The 19314-nt window shown below is 37.6% G+C and overlaps 1 protein-coding gene across 3 annotated transcripts in view; it reads right to left on the bottom strand.

Moving 5' to 3' along the window:
* Window positions 1-19314, bottom strand: part of LOC140153120 (uncharacterized) — a 38928-nt gene that overhangs the window by 4306 nt on the left and 15308 nt on the right. For 2 of the 3 annotated variants that reach the window (XM_072175757.1, XM_072175758.1), the window contains exons 4-11: window positions 16468-16533; window positions 14484-14575; window positions 13047-13275; window positions 10756-10844; window positions 9605-9792; window positions 7756-7967; window positions 3848-3926; window positions 2091-2459 (exon numbers count right to left, since the gene is read on the bottom strand). In XM_072175757.1, coding sequence (XP_072031858.1) covers window positions 2091-2459; window positions 3848-3926; window positions 7756-7967; window positions 9605-9792; window positions 10756-10844; window positions 13047-13275; window positions 14484-14575; window positions 16468-16533 — 1324 coding nt within the window. The remainder of the gene's footprint in view (window positions 1-2090; window positions 2460-3847; window positions 3927-7755; window positions 7968-9604; window positions 9793-10755; window positions 10845-13046; window positions 13276-14483; window positions 14576-16467; window positions 16534-19314) is intronic. The other variant, XM_072175759.1, reaches the window with a different exon arrangement.

Below are 19314 nucleotides of genomic sequence, written 5' to 3'. Positions count from 1 at the left end.
CAGCATGGTTTTAGAAGTAAACATTCCACAGAATCCCAACTCATTCTCACCATTCAAGACCTGGCTCTTTCACTTAACAACAAAACACAAATTGATATGGTAATAATGGACTTCTCAAAGGCATTTGATGTCGTCCCTCACAATCGCCTTTTACAGAAACTCTAATGCTACAGCATTCATAACAAAACACATGCCTGGATCACTAGCTTCCTCAGGCATCGTGTCCAGAGGGTCGTCGTCGGTGGTGAGCATTTGACATGGACCGACGTTGTTTCGGCCGTCCCTCAGGGCATGGTGCTTGGGCCGCTATTGTTCCTGGCATACATCAATGATTTACCCAACAACATTAATTCAAGTGTTCGTCTTTTCACAGACGACTGTGTTGTATACAGAGAAATCCAAAATGAGTTTGATTCCAAATGCCTCCAGGAGGACTTTTAAGTGTGTTTAAAAACACACTTGTCTCTTGGGAAAAAGACTGGCAGATGCACTTCAATCCCCCAAAATGCTTTGTGATGAGACTCACACATGCAAGATCTGTTAAGCATTTTCAATATGATCTGGGGGAGTCAATCTTGCAGCAGACTGACAGTCACCCATACCTTGTAGTTTTGATAACCAGCAACCTCACTTGGAATAAGCATATTAACAACGTCACTGCAACAGCAAATAGGACCCTTGGCTTCATTTCAAGAAATCTGTACCAATGCCCACAACATATTAAAGAGACAGCATTTAAAACCTTGGTTCGACCACTCACCGAATATTTGTCAAGTGTGTGGGATCCATACACCCAAGTTCTCACAAACAAGTTGGAGGGCGTACAAAGGAGAGGTGCTCGGTTCTGCTTAAAGGACTACAAAAGCAGGTCAAAAGGCTGTGTTGCAGCAATGTTGGAGAAATTGAAATGGGAATCATTAGCGTCTCACCATTCTCCACAAGGCAATCAACGGTCACCTATCCTTACCAGTTGGAACCCTCTTTCAGCCTACCCAACGATCCTCACAGCACTTCAACTCCAGATCATATACACCACTGTCAGCATCAAAGGACTGTTACAAGCATTCCTTCTTTCCCAGAACTATAAAAGCCTGGAACTTATTACCTGAAGCACTTGTCGCAATAACAGACCCCAACCAATTTAAAAACGCAGTTGAACAATACCAAAGCTAAGCAACCAACCAGAACAACTAAATCACCATCTGCATGCGCAACACCCTGACCGCTTGATTCCGCAAAGGGATGTTGGCCAGTATTCAACAAGAAGAAGAAGAAGAAGTTGTTCAAGCAAAGCAGGATATTTCCAAAGGCTGCCTTGTGCATTTTTTTGCATTTTAATGGTATTTGATCACATGCAGCTTTGTAATCACTACTACTCCCAATTCCAGAAAAATACAACAAAAATTTCTTTAGACTAAAAGAAATATTACTGTTATGCCAAATGAAACATAGCTAAATCCAAATCCTTTAGTAAGTTCTACCTGGCAATAAAGTAAAATTTATATGTTTTGTTAAATTTTGGAAAGAAGGGCCAAAAACATGCATTTTTAGAGTGTAACTATTAAGCCCAAAAACTTGTACAAAGACTAATTTCAGGTTGATCATGCATTCTATTTTTTGAAAAACATATTTTGAATCTCTTTTGTAAAGTTTATCAAAATTAAATATAACATTAAAATTCTGAGCAATAGTCTATACTAAAGATTTTGAATACTTAGACTTGTTCCAAAGTCTTTGAATTTTGTGACTGCAACTGTAAGGAAACATGCAAAATAGCATATTTTTGACCAATTTTCCATAAAATTGCAAAAATATTAAAATTTAACTTTTATTGCCTATTAGTACTAACTAAAGGATTAGGATTTAGCTATGTCTCATCCAAAAAAATCAGGAATTACCGTGAGTACAATATCAAAAGTCATAGAAAATATGTATGTAAACTCATATAAAATACCAATGTTGATTAAAATAAACAAAAGACAGCACATTGCGTATATCACATTTTGAGCCTAAACTCGCCATACTATTCTTAGGCTACCATAGAAACAAGAAGCACAAGTTGAATTTAATGTTTCTGTCAGCCACCTTACCTGCTTTCTCAACTTCAATCTGCCCAGCCTCATCTTCAATATCCACATCAATATGTCTTCCCATCTCGTCTTCCACTGAGATGACAATAGATACTTTCATCCTCCCATCCGCATCATCTCCCTCATCCTGCTCCTCAATACCGCTATCTGCCAGCTTGTGTTCGGTTGCTCTTGTGCCTGGTCTTGTACCAATGGTGGGTAATGATATGGTGCTTTCTACTCCGTCCCTCGTGTCGATCTCAGAATCGTAGTCCGATCCGCTGTTGTTCTTGTTTGCTGATGAGATTTTCATGCGATGAATGGTGGCTGGACTTGGAGGAGGTACAGCGACTTGTGAGGATTGCTTTAGAATTCCTTCAGATTGGGTTTCTGAGAATAGTAAGAATAACATGCTTGTTTTTATATGTGATGCCATATATAACACCTTTTGTGTCACTGCCAACTATCATATTACTGCTAACTGTTGATGATGCAAGCTCAGCTAATAAAACTAGGTTTCAGGCATATATGAAGTTGGAATTTTAGTATCATGTGGAATTTTTTTGAATCCATAGAGTTTACCATTATCTATAATACTGAATGGCTTATTGTTGAGAGATCACACCTTTATGAACTGGGTATGGCTACTTAAGGCGTGTGGAGCAGTCACGGTCATTCAACTCCAAAAATTTTTTCGTTGTCTAGATTAGAATGATGAAAAGTTACACCTTGAATGGTATGGAATGCAAAACATGCACTTTTATGAATTGAATGTATTTGTAGTTCTTGAGATGTGTCATTTTATGAAGATCTTTTGTTTCAACACTCTTCACATCATAACTCAAGAACCACAAGACCTACAAAAGTGTAATTGTGATATTTGAATTCTTTGTTAAGCCCACTTCATCATAATAACAACAATTTTTGCCAGAGGTCATTGCTATTCACATGATTCCACGATTCGACCAATTCACAACAGCTAATTGCTATAACTGGCCTGAATGTTATGGTATACTAATAAACATACATGATTACTGTCTCAACTCAAACTTTTCCTTTTTAATCAATAAGCAGCCCTGTTAATTTCCTTCAAATACAACATGTGATTTGTTGATCACTAGGATAACTCCAAGGCCGGAATGCACAAAACAAGTTAGACCTGGTCTAAACAATGAGGTACAACAAAGAGTACCGACTTCACTTCACCATGTTTTTTGTCATTCATGGAGTGCAAAATAGTGCACCTCCGGATTATTTACCCGGCTCATAGTGAAATAATCCAGAAGTGCACTATTCTGCTCTCCGTTATGACAAGCACGCATGGTGAAGTTGGCACTCTTTGTTTTACCTCATTGTTTAGACCAGGTCTGCTTTATGCATATGGACCCTAGGTCTGTATGTACAAAACTAATTAGACCAGGTTTAACTAAAGACTGGTCTAACAATGGAGATCAGAACTATGGAGATGGAACTTTTTAGTATTAACATACCTTATTCTATATTATTGCACATCCTGTTAAGGGCAATTACATGTAACTTAATATTAGATGGATGCACTTTAATGTTTGGACTTTACTAGGTGTAAAGGGTAAAAATAAATGATTAAAGGGATCCCTCCTTAAGTTTAACCTCCATAATTAGACCAGGTATAACTTGTTTTGTGCATATGGACCCTTGAATTTATATCGAGATTGAAATAATCACCATGAGTCCAATACCTTAAATAGGGCTAACATAAATTCTGATAATATATGTTAACCATATCTCTGTGTACCTACCAATGTATTCCCCATTGTCTGCATTGGTGAGATCAGTGCGAGATGCAACAGGAGTACCACTAGGAACTTTAAAGCCATCCTGGATAAAAAAGAAGAGACATAAAGTCAATGTGACATAAAGTCAACGGATTCGGAGTTGTCAGTGCTTCAAAAGGGACTCAACTACGCGGTAAGTCCATCCAAAATCCCGGTAGTCGAATTCATCACCGGTGTTGAATCAGCGACCAAATTGATAGGGCATGATTCGGACGAGGCGTCGCGATTGAGACTTGATTGTGTGGACATTTTAGAACATGCGAAGGTCCCTGACAGTAATATTTCCAAAGAGGAAAGAGCATCGCTTCGTGATCTGAAATCTGACAATAATATCATGATCCTCCCTGCCGACAAGGGAAGGGCCACTGTGGTTATGAACAAAACCTCGTACCAAGACAAAGCCAATGAACTTTTAGCTGATAAGAACACGTATGAACTCATTAAGTCCTCAAAGACGAGGAGTGGATTGACTTTAAGTTGTACAGACAGCTGTACCCCACCACGGCTGTTGTACCCAAGTTCTATGGCCTTCCTAAGGTCCATAAACCGTCGCGGTTCCATTATGTATGACACAGCTAAATTTGTGGCCAACATCCTGTCCCCCCTTGTTGGTAAATCTGAAAGACATCTGCAGAACAGTGAGGACTTAGTCAACAAGATGTCTAAATTCACTCTCAGTCCCGATGAATGCCTTGTGTCCTTCGATGTCACAGCCCTCTTCACGTGTGTTCCGGTGGATGAAAGTTTAGTGATTGTTAAGCACTTGTTAACAGCGGACACCACCTTAGAGTCCAGAACTGATCTTAGCCCACAGCAAGTTACTGACCTTTTGAGCACCTGTCTTAAAACCACTTACTTCGTTTACAACAACAAGTTTTATGTTCAACGCAAGGGTGCGGCGATGGGCTCCCCCGTGAGCCCAATCATTGCGAATCTCTTCATGGAGAACTTTGAAGAGAAGGCTCTTCAATCGTGTGCTAACCCCCCCAAATACTGGGGCGCTATGTCGATAACATTATGGTGATTATGGACAAAGCTGAGGTAGATACGTTCACTCAACATCTGAACTCTGTACACCCATCTATCACATTTACGGTTGAACTTGAAAGCAACAATGCACTCGCGATGCTTGACACATTAATCACTTGTGCTCCTGACGGTAAGCTGGTCTCCAGTCACCAGCCATTGGAACACAAGCTAGGAGTGATTAGAACTCTGACTCACCGTGCAAAAACTTTGTCATCTGACAACACTCTTCTTGAAAAAGAACTTGATCATGTCAAGAAGTCACTGTCCATATGCGGATACACCAAATGGACCTGGACTGCGCCGAGCAGTAGGAAACGGGACCCCAAACCTCGCAGGGAGTGACACCCCTCCAAAGGTCACGCCTCGTTACCCTATGTTCAAGGCGTGACGGAAGCGATAAACAGGAAAATCAGGAGTGCTGGTGTAACTGTTCATGTCAAACCCTCGAACACCTTCAGGAGCATGGTGGTGTCGCCCAAGGACAAAGTAAAGACACTGGACCGTACGGGGTCCATCTATCAAATCCAATGTAAAGACTGTCCATCACAATATATAGGTGAGACTGAAAGAGCTCTCGGAAAAAGGGTTTCCCAACACAAAAGAGAGCCCTCGCCGGTTGGAGGACATATGAGATCGGCTAGACACTCCTTTGACCCTGGAGAGGTCAAGGTGTTGGACAGCGATTCCAGGTGGTTTCAGCGAGGGGTTAAGGAAGCGGTGTACATCGCAGCCTCCGAACTGGACCTCAATAAAGATCAGGGACGCCACCCCCTACCAGCCGCCTACAAGAGGTTACTCGGGTCAAGTGGTTTGGGTTCATTGCCCAGATCATGTGTCCCGAGTAGCGGTACGTCTTCCAGTACTACGCCAACTCAGTGCTGAAGAAGTGACCTCGGATGAGGCACGAAAATTCCACTCGTAAGTGAAATTTTACTATTGCTTGTGTGAATCAGTTTTAAATTGTTCTACATAATGTGATTTAAAGTTGTAATATGATATGCTGTAACTGGGACAGCCCTTGAGTGATTGGCTCATATCTTAAAGGATGGTCATCACATGTGAACATAAACGGCACCATGTCAGACCCAGTTACCACTGATTTTGGACTACCACAAGGATCAGTCCTCGGACCTCTTTTGTTCACCACATATTCCAAGCCCATCATTGAAATTGCGAGGAAACACGGCATCGATTACCATCAGTATGCTGATGACTCGCAATTGTATGTTGCTTTTAACCCGCGTAATCCTGACGACATCATCAAGGCATTAAACAAGATATCATGCTGCATTGCTGACATAAAAATTTGCCTCACCGCCAATTATCTTAAACTCAACGACTCTAAGACAGAGTTTTTCATTGCTGCATCAAATCATAATCTCAAGCTCCTGGACATACAGAACATTCAACTCACCATCGGTGACTCCACTATCAATCTGTCTTCTGTCATTCGCAGCCTGGGTTGTCACTTTGATTCCAACATGTCTCTTACTGCTCATGTTAACATTCTCCGTAGAAATACGCTCTTCCAGATAAAGAACTTATGGCGTATCCGGTGTTACATCAATCAAGAGACCTGCCATCATGCAGTAAGAGTACTGATACTCTCCAGGCTTGACTATTGTAACGCACTTTTCCTTCAGCTCTCTGCAAAAGACATAAGCCGTCTCCAAAGACTTCAGAACTCCGCTGCTGCGTGTCATCTTTGCTGTTGGGCGTCCGAGTCGAAGCTCACCCATTAGTCTCATCTCTCCACTGGCTCAGCATTGATAAACGCATCAGTTTCAAAATTCTTCTGTATATCTACAAGTCTCTAAACAAACTTGCTCAGAAGTACATCTCCAACAAACTGACTCCTTATATTCCTCAAAGGACTCTCAGATCAAGTAATGACACCACGCGTCTCCTGGCTGATAGATCCATCAGTGTCGCCGGTGATCGCTCGTTTCCCTGTAGCTGGTGTTAAGCGCTGGAACTCATTACCAACAGAAATCAGACTTTAGCCATCGGTCACTCTTTTCAAACAGAGACTCAAAACTTATTTATTCTGAACTGTTTTATTCTGAACTGGTTTTCTTATGTAATTGTTTTTTACTGTAAGCGCAACGATGATTTCTTTGCGAATTGCGCCCTAAGAACTTTATAGTAGTAGTAGTAGTAGTAGTAGTAATGCATTTTCTCTTTTTTCCATTACATATTTGCATTATGACCAGATTGTGTATATATGGACTTCTCAGTGCAAGATGTGGGTAAGTGCAATAGCTGCCATGTGCAGCTGCCATGTGTAGCTGAGTACAATATACTGACTACAAAATGTTCACAGGGGAGCTATTGCACTTACCCACTTCTGGCACTGAGCAGCCGATATCAAGTGTGATTTATGCACCATTAAATAATCAGTACCGGTATTTACCGTCATATTTTGCAGGGAAACTTGCATTTTTTAAATATTGTCTAGGCAAAGTATGTTTTAAACAATCGACCCACCAACCCTGATTTGGAGCTTTAAAGACAATACAATTTGTTTAGCCTAATGGGCTATTCCATTTAAAATCCACACTACCCCTATGGAAGATTTAGCTAAATCCTTCCACAGAGGGAGTATAAGTTTCAAATAGAATAGGCAGTTGAGTAACTTCTATTTGAAATACTCACTCCACCTGTGGAAGATATAGGTAAAGCCAGAATACAGAGGGAGTATGGGTTTCAAAATGATTAACCCTGACCAATTACATTTGAAAAACATACTCCCCCTGTGCAAGATATTTTCAAAATCTTCCTCAGGGGTAGTGTGGATTTTAAATGGAATAGCCCAATCTCAGTTGTGCAATCAGCTTGCTTACCCTTTGAGCATACATTTCATCCGAGTCATAAATCTTGGCATTGGTTCTACGGCAAGGCGGTCTGCTTCCTGATATGCCGCTAGGTGGGCGTCCTTCTGTATCAATGCTGTCTGTAGGAATGCTATTACGTTTTCTGAATGTGGAGCCTGAGATTACACCAACACCAGGAGCAGCAAGAACTCTGCTGCCATGACGACTACAATGAGTGTCTGCTGGTTTAAGAAATATAAATATTTCAATTAGTTTGTTTTTAGCGGGTTCGAAGTGAGACAAGTTTAGAATTGTCAAGCTTTCGTCAGGAGTAGTTCTGACTCAGGACAAAGTACCTAAGAATGAGACATGTAGGCTGGTGAATAGGCGCAAATTTTGATCTTAGTGACAAAATAAAACAAAAATTTTAAATGAAGCTAGCCAGTGTGTGACCAAATTACTGCAATGAATTAAGCCAATGCCCAACAACCAACATTCAAACTTTGTAAGCAGCACTAATTGCCAGCATTGCAGAAACGTAACCTAGATCTTGTGAAAAACAAGTACTAAAACTAAGCTAAGCTCCAAAAGTGAGCAAACTTAAATAACAATCAAATTAGGTAGGCTGCAGGGCTACTACTGGTCTTTCAAATAATTTCTGGCCATCATGAAACATACCCATCACATATATGTAGCATACACAATGTAAGACACAGTTTACTTGATAATGTTATTGCAGTAGCGTGATTGGTTGGTACTACTGAAGGTTCCAGCTGCGCCCTGTGTGAAAGTGTTGATGCCAAAGAAGCTACACACAAACAAAGTGTTCCATGATGGACAGTTTTTTTTAACACAAATTAGTTGAAAGACCTGTAACTTCTAAACAACAATAACGGGTGGGGCATAGACAATAAAATGTGGGATGGGGGGCATGAACAGGCTTGATATGGGGTAGGGACATTAGACAGGCTTGATCTAGCTTGAGGATACCATGATTGCTACATAAAACAAAGTCTACTGCAAATATGGTATTTAAATATACAAAATAATTAGCACTACAACAATCACAGAGTTTTACATATCAATGCGCAAGCAGACAAAATGGCTACCAAAATATCTCAGCACAAGTTTGAAATCTTACCCTTCCAGTTTCCAGATCTTTTGAAAATTATGAAACAGAGAATGATTTCATTCAGGACATGATTTTTGCTTATTATGTTGTCTGCTAAACAGTTTACCAGATACACACAGTATTATTTATCAGCCTTACCTTTAGCAAGCATTGTTGTTTAGTATTCAATTCTAATTTAAAATACCAGGATTCCTTCACATCCCCAAAAAGAACACATAATGCATTTTGCAATTTATTATATGTGGGAAATTTATTATTGTATGTGGGAATATTAAATTCGAGATAAGAAAATTACACCAAATTACAGTTTATTCCATATTGATCAATCTACCATGTATTGACTGTTGCATTCAGCAGTTGGCCTGGAGAATGTTGTGATCAGAAAAGCAAACCTTCAGAACAGCAGACTCTCTACTTCAAGTTATTTATCTACATCTATATTATCTCAACCAAAAAGATGTGAAGCCATATCAAAATGATGCAGCTGTTAATTGCTACATGACATCAAATACCAGGCAGGTTGAATAGGTGGGAGACCCTAATATTAAGGAATTCCAACCAGAATGACAAAGGTCTACACCCTACTCTTCTCGAAACGGATTGTGATATAACTGTGTAAAGGTAGTACTCTCTGTACACAAGACCAACTGCTTCACAATCCCTCCAAACGGACCATGAGGAGATTTAATTTATATATGTTAGGAATTAATTCAGACATTTTTAATAATTCCGCAATATTCAATTTACCTTGTTCTCTTGTCAGTTTAACCCTGCTACTGCCATCATCAGCTGTTCTAGGCAAATTGTTACTGTTGTAATAATAAGGTGCTGGTACTGGAGGTCTGTTTATAGTAGCTGCTATTGTTGTCTTTGGTCTCAATTTGGGATCTGTATACTGTACCACAGGATGTGGATTCTGTGGGTTACGAAAACTTCTGTAGAGCCAGAGAAGAAATGAAAAGGATGAACATTTAATGTGAGAGGATTATTGTAGTGATCCATGTATCTCAGCTGAGTTACTATCATCTCTTGTCTTGAAATGTTTCTGTATGATGATTACAGATTCTAAGATAATGTACACTCCTTAATTGGAGAAAATGCAGGATATGAGTGGAATGTTATAATAAGACTAACACTGTATACAGAGGGGTTAGGCCCCACCCTTTTTATTTTTACGGCACCTTTTTACCAAATCAGGATCCTACCCTTTATACCTCTAAAAGTTATCCATACCCAATCCCCACCATGTGCTGTTGTTGTCATGCCGGAATAATTCAAATCCTGACATCAACATGATGTCGACATATTTCGTAGCACTGACTGATTGGTGTACAAATTTGAAGAAAGAAGCTAATAAGTCAAAGTAAAAGCTTGCTTCAAAGGTCCTCACCACTTGTACATAATTTGAACTTTTTAATGTAAAGTACCTAAAAGCCAAAAAGTATGCTTTTATTTTACATGGATAATTAAATTTGTTTGACATCATTACAAAGATTAAACAATGCTTTGCAAAAATCTGTGGTTCAGCCCGGAATATTTTGCTATCACTACGGTCTGCCATATTTGTTTTTATTTGAGAAGTCAGGTACTTCCCACAGCAGCTGAAAGGAGTATCCCATCATGCATTGCAGTATATCTGCTTGCTCCATAGCAAATGTATACAAAATATAAACAAGAGCCGCTTAGATATTGAGAGCTATGGATAGTTTCACAATACTTTAGGGGTCATATTTTTGCAATCAAAAGTCTAAGCTTCCCTGATTTAAGTGAGTTATTTAAAGTTGAAGTGAGGTATTTTGTGTATGTTTTCTATGGCACATTCAGTTCTATTATGGTACCGCAAAGCATAATGGGATACTCCCTTCAGCTGCTGTGGGTACTTCTAATGATGTACATACCTTATTGTTAATGGTGTACTTATCAGCCTAGTCCTGGTCTTCACACCCTGTTTCTTGTTCATCACATTTTGAAGATTTGATAAATTTCCCTGCAAAGAGAAAGAAAAATATTACTAAAAATGTCATTGTTGGCTGACATTTAAAAACAGTTGAGTTAGTTGAGCTAAATACAAAAAGCCATTTAGAATATCAATTATTACAAATTGGACTCTTGCATGGCATCCTGAATCCTGTACCGCACCAGACTGGCCCAAACATAGCAGGGGTTGTGGTTACTTGGGTTTATCAACCTTGATCATGGTTCATTACAGTCCACACAAAAGGGCTGGGTAAAAGAAGTAAAAACAACAGTACTTGGGACAGGATGTCACAGGGAATTATCAGGTTGAGGAAGACAAAATTCTTGTCCTGCAGGACTCTATCGTAACAGTGTATAATGTGGTATGTTGTATGAACTGCAAAGAGTATTAAAATATTGTGTAATTTTTGACAATAGGTGGTGTGGTTTGTATTCTCTATCATGGCCAGGATTTGTTCTACCTTCTATGTTTCCTTGTCCCAGAAGAATCATGTCATTATTTGTTTGCTGATGTTATCGGTTTGGTAGTTACCCTTCTTACTCTATCATCGGGACCTATTATACTAGAACACTTTTTATTCTACTTTGCATATTCCTGGGCTTTGTTACAAATTATTCAGCAGGCTTATAACATTCGTACAATTACTGCTTAATCCAGTGGTAAATAACTCATCAACTTATCCTTGTTGCAGTTTACTTGTCCAGTCTGTACCAAAACCTGATTATGTTAGGGCTCATATTGAAATACCCTACCACGTTTTCACACAGAAAGAAGGCAGGATTCCCCTCGCTAAGCACGCGCCTCAGGAAAGCTCAGTCATAAAACGGATGGATTATATGCATCAGTGATACACCCTGCCCAGGATTTTAACAAAAGAAGGCTAGCATAGGAAAGCTGCAGGATGGCGCACACCTTCCTGTGTAAGGGAATTTCAATATGAGCCCTTATTTTTCTTTATTTGCTCTTCTGGCAGTTTCACCAAATGACCCCTTCCTTTCTCCAGCAATTGCATTGCAATATTGATCTATCTTTATGCATTTCTGGGCTTTGTTACAAATTATCCAGCAAGCTTATAACATTCTTACTATTATTGCCTGATCCAGTGCTACGTGATAAGGGTATATTACCTCATCAAAGACATTTTTAACAATGTTGGGACCTTGTTGCAGTTTATTTGTCCAGTATGTAGCAAAAAAACTTCTTCACTCACTTTTGGAACATATTAGGCTAAACAAAAAAATTCTTATGTCTCAAAGCCCATGGCAGTTTCATGTTGGGACCTTGTTGCAGTTTATTTGTCCAGTCTGTAGCAAATAACCCTACTATGTTATTTTTCCTTTCTCAAGCAATTGTGTTGCTGTATTGATACATCTTTACACATTCCTGGGCTTATTTACAAGTAATTGTTATTGCCTGCTTCAATGCAAAGTGATAAGGTATGTTAACTCATCAAAGATTGTAACATTCTAAACAATGTTGGGACCTTGTTGCAATTTACTAATCCAGTTTATAGCAAAGAACCTAATTATGTTATTTTTCTATATTTGGGCTTCCGGCAGTTTCACCAAATGACCTTTTTCTTTCTCAAGCAATTGCATTGCTAATTCAATTCAGGGGCACTGTGAATTCAATGACTCCTCCTCTCCTAATTATGTTATTTTTCTTTATTTGCCCTTCTGGCAGTTTCACCAAATGACCCCTTCCTTTCTCAAGCAATTGCATTATTTGTGTATTTGTGTAATTTGTGTAATTACTATATTGATCCACCTCAGTGCTTTGGAGAAGGAAACTTTATCCAGTTTTTTACCTTATTCTAGTACCAAATATAAATCTATTAGTCCTGGTAAACTTCTTCACTCACTTTTGGAACATATTACTATAGGCTAAACAAAAAATTTCTTATGTCTCAAAGCCCATGGCAGTTTCAAAAACGACTGCGGAATGCATTTTTTTAAAAAGAATTTTGAATACAGATGTAATTTTCGAATGTTCAAAAGTACACAGCAAAATTTTGTGGTTGATTTACACAATTAAAGTACAAATGTCAATTGTTTTATATCTAAACAATGTGAGTACCAAATCAAGTAACTTTTCTTCCAAATTTGTCTCAGAATTTCATAATTACATAACGGCTAAGAAAAATGAATATGCGCGGCGGCTTTGAGACATAACCATTTTTTTAGCTTTATAGCAGTATTTTTTTAACCCTACCTTGCATATTTTCTTGTAGCAATCCTCTAGACCTATAAGGTTCTTGTTATTATTTGTTTTGTCCAATACTGGTGATGGATGATGTGGTATGTTATCTCTCTCATGTCCATTTTTAACACTGCCTTGACTTATTGTTGTGATACTAGCAGTTTCACTGCGTAGATCTTCCAACCTTTTTACGCCACTGTTTGCAACTGGTACAAAATTCCGACCTGTTTTCCTGTGATTGCTAAGGAAGAACATAAAAGATGTAATGATATACACAATAAACATGTGAAAAGGCACTATAAACAGTGTACAAATAATATCCTATTATTCTTATGTTTGGAAAATTAACTCTAAATAAGAAAATCAGAAGCTTCCAAAGATGTGAAAATTCATTTTGAAATCTCACTTTATTTAATATACAACTTGATTTGAGTACACATAGTGAATGATAAGATTAAAAAAACCCATAAATTAGTTATTTGCTCTTATAAGTATCCCATTTGAAACGGGCCATTGCAGAGAGAGTGTGACAGTTTCATAATATTATAAGTACTGCACCGCATTCATTAATTAATATTTGGACATTTCGATAATTCTATATTTCATCATTCAAATTGATAAATACTGAAGGAATTAAAATCAGGGGTGTGGTTGCACTTGTCAAAACAAATCTTGATATAGCTGATAATTGCTGATAAAAATCCAGAAAATGGCATTTTCTACACTTTTGTATAGCAAAAGAGGGTAAAAATCCTGAAATCAGTGGCCAAAAATCCGGAAATCTGGAAAAATCCAGAGAAATTACACCCATTGTAAGTTGCATATGTAGCAAATGGCATATTTGATTATTTCTTTATTAAAGTAGTGATATCAAACACAAAATTGTGCTCTCTCTCTCTCTGTGTAAAACCTTAAGGACATTTTTGTTTTCAGTTTACAGAAGATTTAAATTTTTTTTCCATGAAATTATAACTGCACCTTTTGCAAACCTAATAATTCAAACCAACAATACAAATACATGTAAAATAAAAGCTTTTATGTAGGAAAGTTGTGCTATTTAAAAAATAGTCAGCACAACATATCTTTTTATGCCAATATTGCATATATTGCTATTTGCTTTATATTAGTTTTTATCCTTATCTGTGTGTGTGATTCCATTCATCAAAGTTCTAACCTTAATCCTTCATAACTGACAACATGCAGTTAGTAACTTTAAAAAAATGGGAAATTCCCACAGATCTAAAAAAAACCAATCACATGCTATTTATATAAGTATCTCATTATCATTCACATGTTCAATGGCACAGCATTATTATTCATGTGCTCAACATTATGAGCCGAACTCTTGAACTGACACATGTATTTACAGTCTGTAGGTTTTTCCCAGTTAAATATTATTAGATAAATCCTGGCAGGGTATTTTTCGTCTACGTGGATAGTGTTACGTACCTTGTAATGCCAGAATAATCTAACGCATGTTTGCCAGAAGAGTTGTTGATGTGTTGCTCCGATTTTCGTGAGATTTTAGGCTTTGTCGGTTTCTGATATAACACAAAAATGGTCATTATAAGGTATGTTGGTGTTAAAAATAACAGGTTAATTTTCCTATATATACATAAAAACCCATTTAAATATCAAACATGTAAATCTATAAAGAAAAACTTCACATAAGTAATTATATGAACCACTGTAATTTCAATTTCATAAACAAATGTCTAAAAAAATAATTACCAGAACCACTGGATTGGGTCATGAAATAAGAATTCCCAATTTCTTATTTCTCAAACCAAAGGGTAAGAGTAAAATTGTTCACTTGATTTTTTGGGCGTGGCCTTTCTTTTCAATGTTATTTTTCTTCAATTCTTTCTTTTCTTTCCATACAGGCCAACATGCTTATAATAGGCTTTTAAGCTTATCTTGAGCAATTTGCTTGAGCCTGGTACCATCAGGACCCAAGCTTGTGTCCACCTGAAACGACTGGGTAAACAAACACACACATTTACATGTAGGTAAAACATTGTTGTGAATTTGTTGTGATTAAAAATAAGTATCAAAACTGACTTAAAACGTTGGTCTTATTTTAGCATGCATCAAGCTTAAAGAAGAAAGCCAAAATAAATGATGTATTCATTATTCTTTGACAGCATTGAGAATCAAATATATTGATCAAAATACAATTTGTACAGTAAATCTTTTAATTCTTTTGAGTTATTTGCTTTGCGTTGTTCGTATACTAACGTAAATGCTGAAATCATAAACAATCTTGCAGATTGGCTTATCAAAAGTCATGACAACGAAATGGTTAATCCATTGGTCACTGACACAAAGGTTAAAGACTTTCCACTCATATATTATGGGATTGATGATTACCAGCGGATACCTGTGTAACTCTGTAGAATTGGCTTTGTTCAGTGCGGAGGGGACCGTGACAGACCCTCTCTGACATTACATAATCCACCAGTTCTCAAAAGCTGCTTCACGGCTATGCGCCGAAAGAACTGGAACCAGTTCTATGAAGAATTAAAACGATTACTGCCATGCTAGTTTAAAAGTTACGGAAATACTTCATTAGTTATTTTTGCTATATGATATGAAAAATTGAGAAAAAGGCAGTGCTAACAAACTATGGGTACATAAAATGTGATAGAAGCCTTCAACATTGACCAAAATCTTACATATATTATACTAGTCATAGGGTTACTTTTGATCTGATCTCTTACAGAGTGAGTAAGCACACCTACATTTGTTATAAAATGCAAAAAAGATAATTTTTTTATTTATTTTTATTCTATGATTTAAATGAATCACTGATGTGCCTTCAATAGAACATTATTGTTAACTTTTCACAGAAATCCCGATTTCATCACTCTGTACGATATTCACCGGTAAGTTGATAAATAAGTCTATGTTCCTGATCTGACACCATGCATACACATTTTTAACACCATCTCATAGTTTGACCAATAAATTCCAAATTGATGAAGATCAAACTAAGATCCCTACCCAATTTTCTTGGGTCACAAAGCCTACTAATTCAGTCTCAATCAACATATGCTCATCTTTTACAATGAGAAACCTTTCTCTGCATTGCAATCTGGGGTGACACATCAAAATTAGGTGTTAAAAAAAGTTTCTATTGCCCTTTCCAGACCGACCAAAAAAATGAAAAATCAGTCACTGTTTTCCTCCTTCCCCTCCAACCTAAGCGCACCCCCTAAACATTCCACAATTGACCTTCCCAGCCCACATCAGCTCCCTGATTTTCGTACGAGTTAAAACAAGACAATTAGCAGTAAGTTCCTTGTCCAGATGAATTTCAAGCTGACTCAATTTTTACACGAGAGCATACTAACCACCGCCGGGCCGTGATGCAGGCAGACAATCAGAAACCAACAATTAATTTCCATTACCTTAATAAAATTCAGCTACTCACCTTCACTGGTAATGGATTGAATCCTCTAGGCTCTTCACGTATCCTCAAAGCTTCCACTCTCTGTTGCTGCTTGGGTCGGAGGATGGGAAGACGTAGGATCATAGGTGGGGTATAAGGAAGGGGAATAGGAGCAGGAGTTGGTTTGTGATGATAAACATAAAGCAAAGTATTAGATATAAAGTCCGGATCAAGTGTACCGACACCATAAGCTGATGTACCTTGTAAACCATGCCCTAGATGATGATCTGTGGTGGAGTCTAGACTACTTTGCCCTAGCTGTGTGATATGGTTAAGAATGAAGAGAGAGAAAGACAGATGTGCATGATGATTTAATGAGGTGAAATGGTGAAGAATGTGCAAAAGGTTATGAAATACAAACAGACACCAACAAACTGACAAGCGATTAAAGTGTTAGTAAAAAAATGTCAAAATTAGGCACCAAATTCCCTTACATTTTAAAACCGTCAGATTTTCATGCTTAAGCTGTACACATCTGGTGCATGGTCGCATGGCCTTTATTTGTATCTTTTTGCACCTATGAATTCAAAAGGTCTGGTTTTAGTGCACCAAAATTTAAAAAATCTGAGTGGCATTTTGACTGCAAATCTTCGTTTTGTTTCCACACGTTTGCTATAGTTAACAACACACCAAATGTGACCTGACTGTGTTGGATATACACTCAGATTTGCGCCTCTTTACGCGATGCAAATCATGCACATAATCACAATATTTCACATTCCTGACTCATATTTCCTGCCAAGTTGCATGAAGAGCTGTCTTGTGCCATGTGACTTTTTTGAGTTGGAAATAGTGAAATAATGATTTTTAAATCAAGAAAAAAAAACCCAGAGAAAATATTGTGTTAAAACTTAAAAGTATTTTATTAGTTTTAATTGAAAGAATACATCTTAGTGTTCATAAGTATGTTCATAAGTATCAAGAGATTTTAAATTCAGTCGCTGATGAATCTATGTCTCCCCTTATTCTGCTCTTAACAAAGTCATTTAAAAGTGGACCAAAATATACAGATTTGATACATGTGTGGATGATTCCATGTTTCATACATGTACCGGTACCATACATACATATGTTTAGTTGGATCCTGCGCATAAGACCATGCAAGTAAGGGTCTGATTTTGGGCATACAGGGTGATCCATTGTTGGCTATATTGGCACTTATAGGGCTACATTTTTTGGCTACTGTACAAGCAATATCCATTTCATCGACTATAACCTCAACATCCTTGGGATCACATCATCACCCAAACCCTTGTTACCTGACATCCTGAAATTTGGTTTCACACATTCCATGGTTATACTGATTCCTGATTTGGCAGGAAATCCTGCTATTAGGGTTTTTTCAGAAAATGTTTGATTTATAGACATTAGATTGGGTTAGTGATGATATTACTAGGTTAGTATGGAATGTGTGAGTATACTCTGTGAACTTGAAAAGTGATAGAATTGGACAGTGGTGTATATACAGGCTGTTAATATCATTCTACATGACATAAGTCACAGCAAGTTAATATTGAGAGGTAAGTTAGTGTGGAGTGTGGACAAATCAAGGTTGTTTTCAACCTGTACCTTGGTGACAAAATTTCAATTCAATTCAAATTTTATTTATACACGGAAAGGTATAGATCAGCCTTTGAGCTGATCTTCCCTGCATGGGGTCATGTTTGAAGTTTGGAAGAAAATATATTGTTTTAAAAGACCTGCCCAAATTGTAGCCTGGCAGCTTCTTAACTTGAATCTCTACTTCATTCCCGCTTATCTATGTTGGGTACATGGGGTTGGATGGGTAAGTGAGAGGCTATGAGGGCAGCGTCAAACATAAAGTTCTACCTGTCACAAAATGTATCCCATCAACAAGAAAATTTACCCAATTTCCCCCCTAAAGCATGTTTTGCACTCACATTTAGTTATGTAAAATTACCCCAACAAATTAAGCATGATCAAAAACCTACCACCTTTCTTAAAGATCAGTGTTTCAGATGCTGAATGTTACTTTACTGGCAGAAAAAAACCCCAACAACAGGCAAAACCCCCAAAACAAGTAAAAGCAACACCCCATTTCATTTGGTTAGAGTGAGGTTTGTTTCAGAGGTTGGCTGATGAGTAACACTCAAACACTATACAGAATGGTGACAAATTTTGGTAACTTTTTTTTCAGTCTCAATTGAAGTTATAATGTCATTAAACCACACAATAGCATTAAGTATAGTATTAAGCATTAAGTAGGTCGCCGGAAAATCCTATGACTTTGTTGGGATATATGAAAACATATAAAACTGATCTTCATACATGCATAGAGAGTTAGTGATGATACTTAATAATGGTGAAAAGTTTTAGTACTCTGGAGCTTGAAAAGTGATAAGAATTGGACAGTGGTGATGCAGACTATTAATATCATTCTACATGACATAACGCACAGCAAGATTGAGAGGTAAGTTAGTATGTGATAAGTTAAGGTTGTTATCAACCATGCATCTAAAATCTTGGTCAGTGGCAAAAACCACTTCATGTGATTTCGATATCTATACTTGTATTTATGAAGTTGGTATAATATGACTTGCAAACTTTATCAATACATTGTTATGAAAGACCTGTCCTACTGGTAGCCTGATAACTTTATCTGGCCCTGAATCCTTCCCTATACCAATCAATGTTGGATACCTTTAGTGAAAATGTCATAATTCAATACTGATAGGGGGGGGGGGCAGGAGATAAACAAGTGTTCCATCAATTTTGACTAAGGTTATAGGATTGTAGACTTTGATGTTTCATACAAAAATAATTAAGCTGTTTAAAGTCCAAATAGAGTGAAATTTTATCTAGGTTTAA

The sequence above is a fragment of the Amphiura filiformis genome, chromosome 5 (genome assembly GCF_039555335.1).
Source record: "Amphiura filiformis chromosome 5, Afil_fr2py, whole genome shotgun sequence".
NCBI lineage: Eukaryota > Metazoa > Echinodermata > Ophiuroidea > Amphilepidida > Amphiuridae > Amphiura > Amphiura filiformis.
The sequence above is the reverse complement of the archived record's forward strand: the minus strand, read 5'-3'. Positions and strand labels throughout refer to the sequence as shown.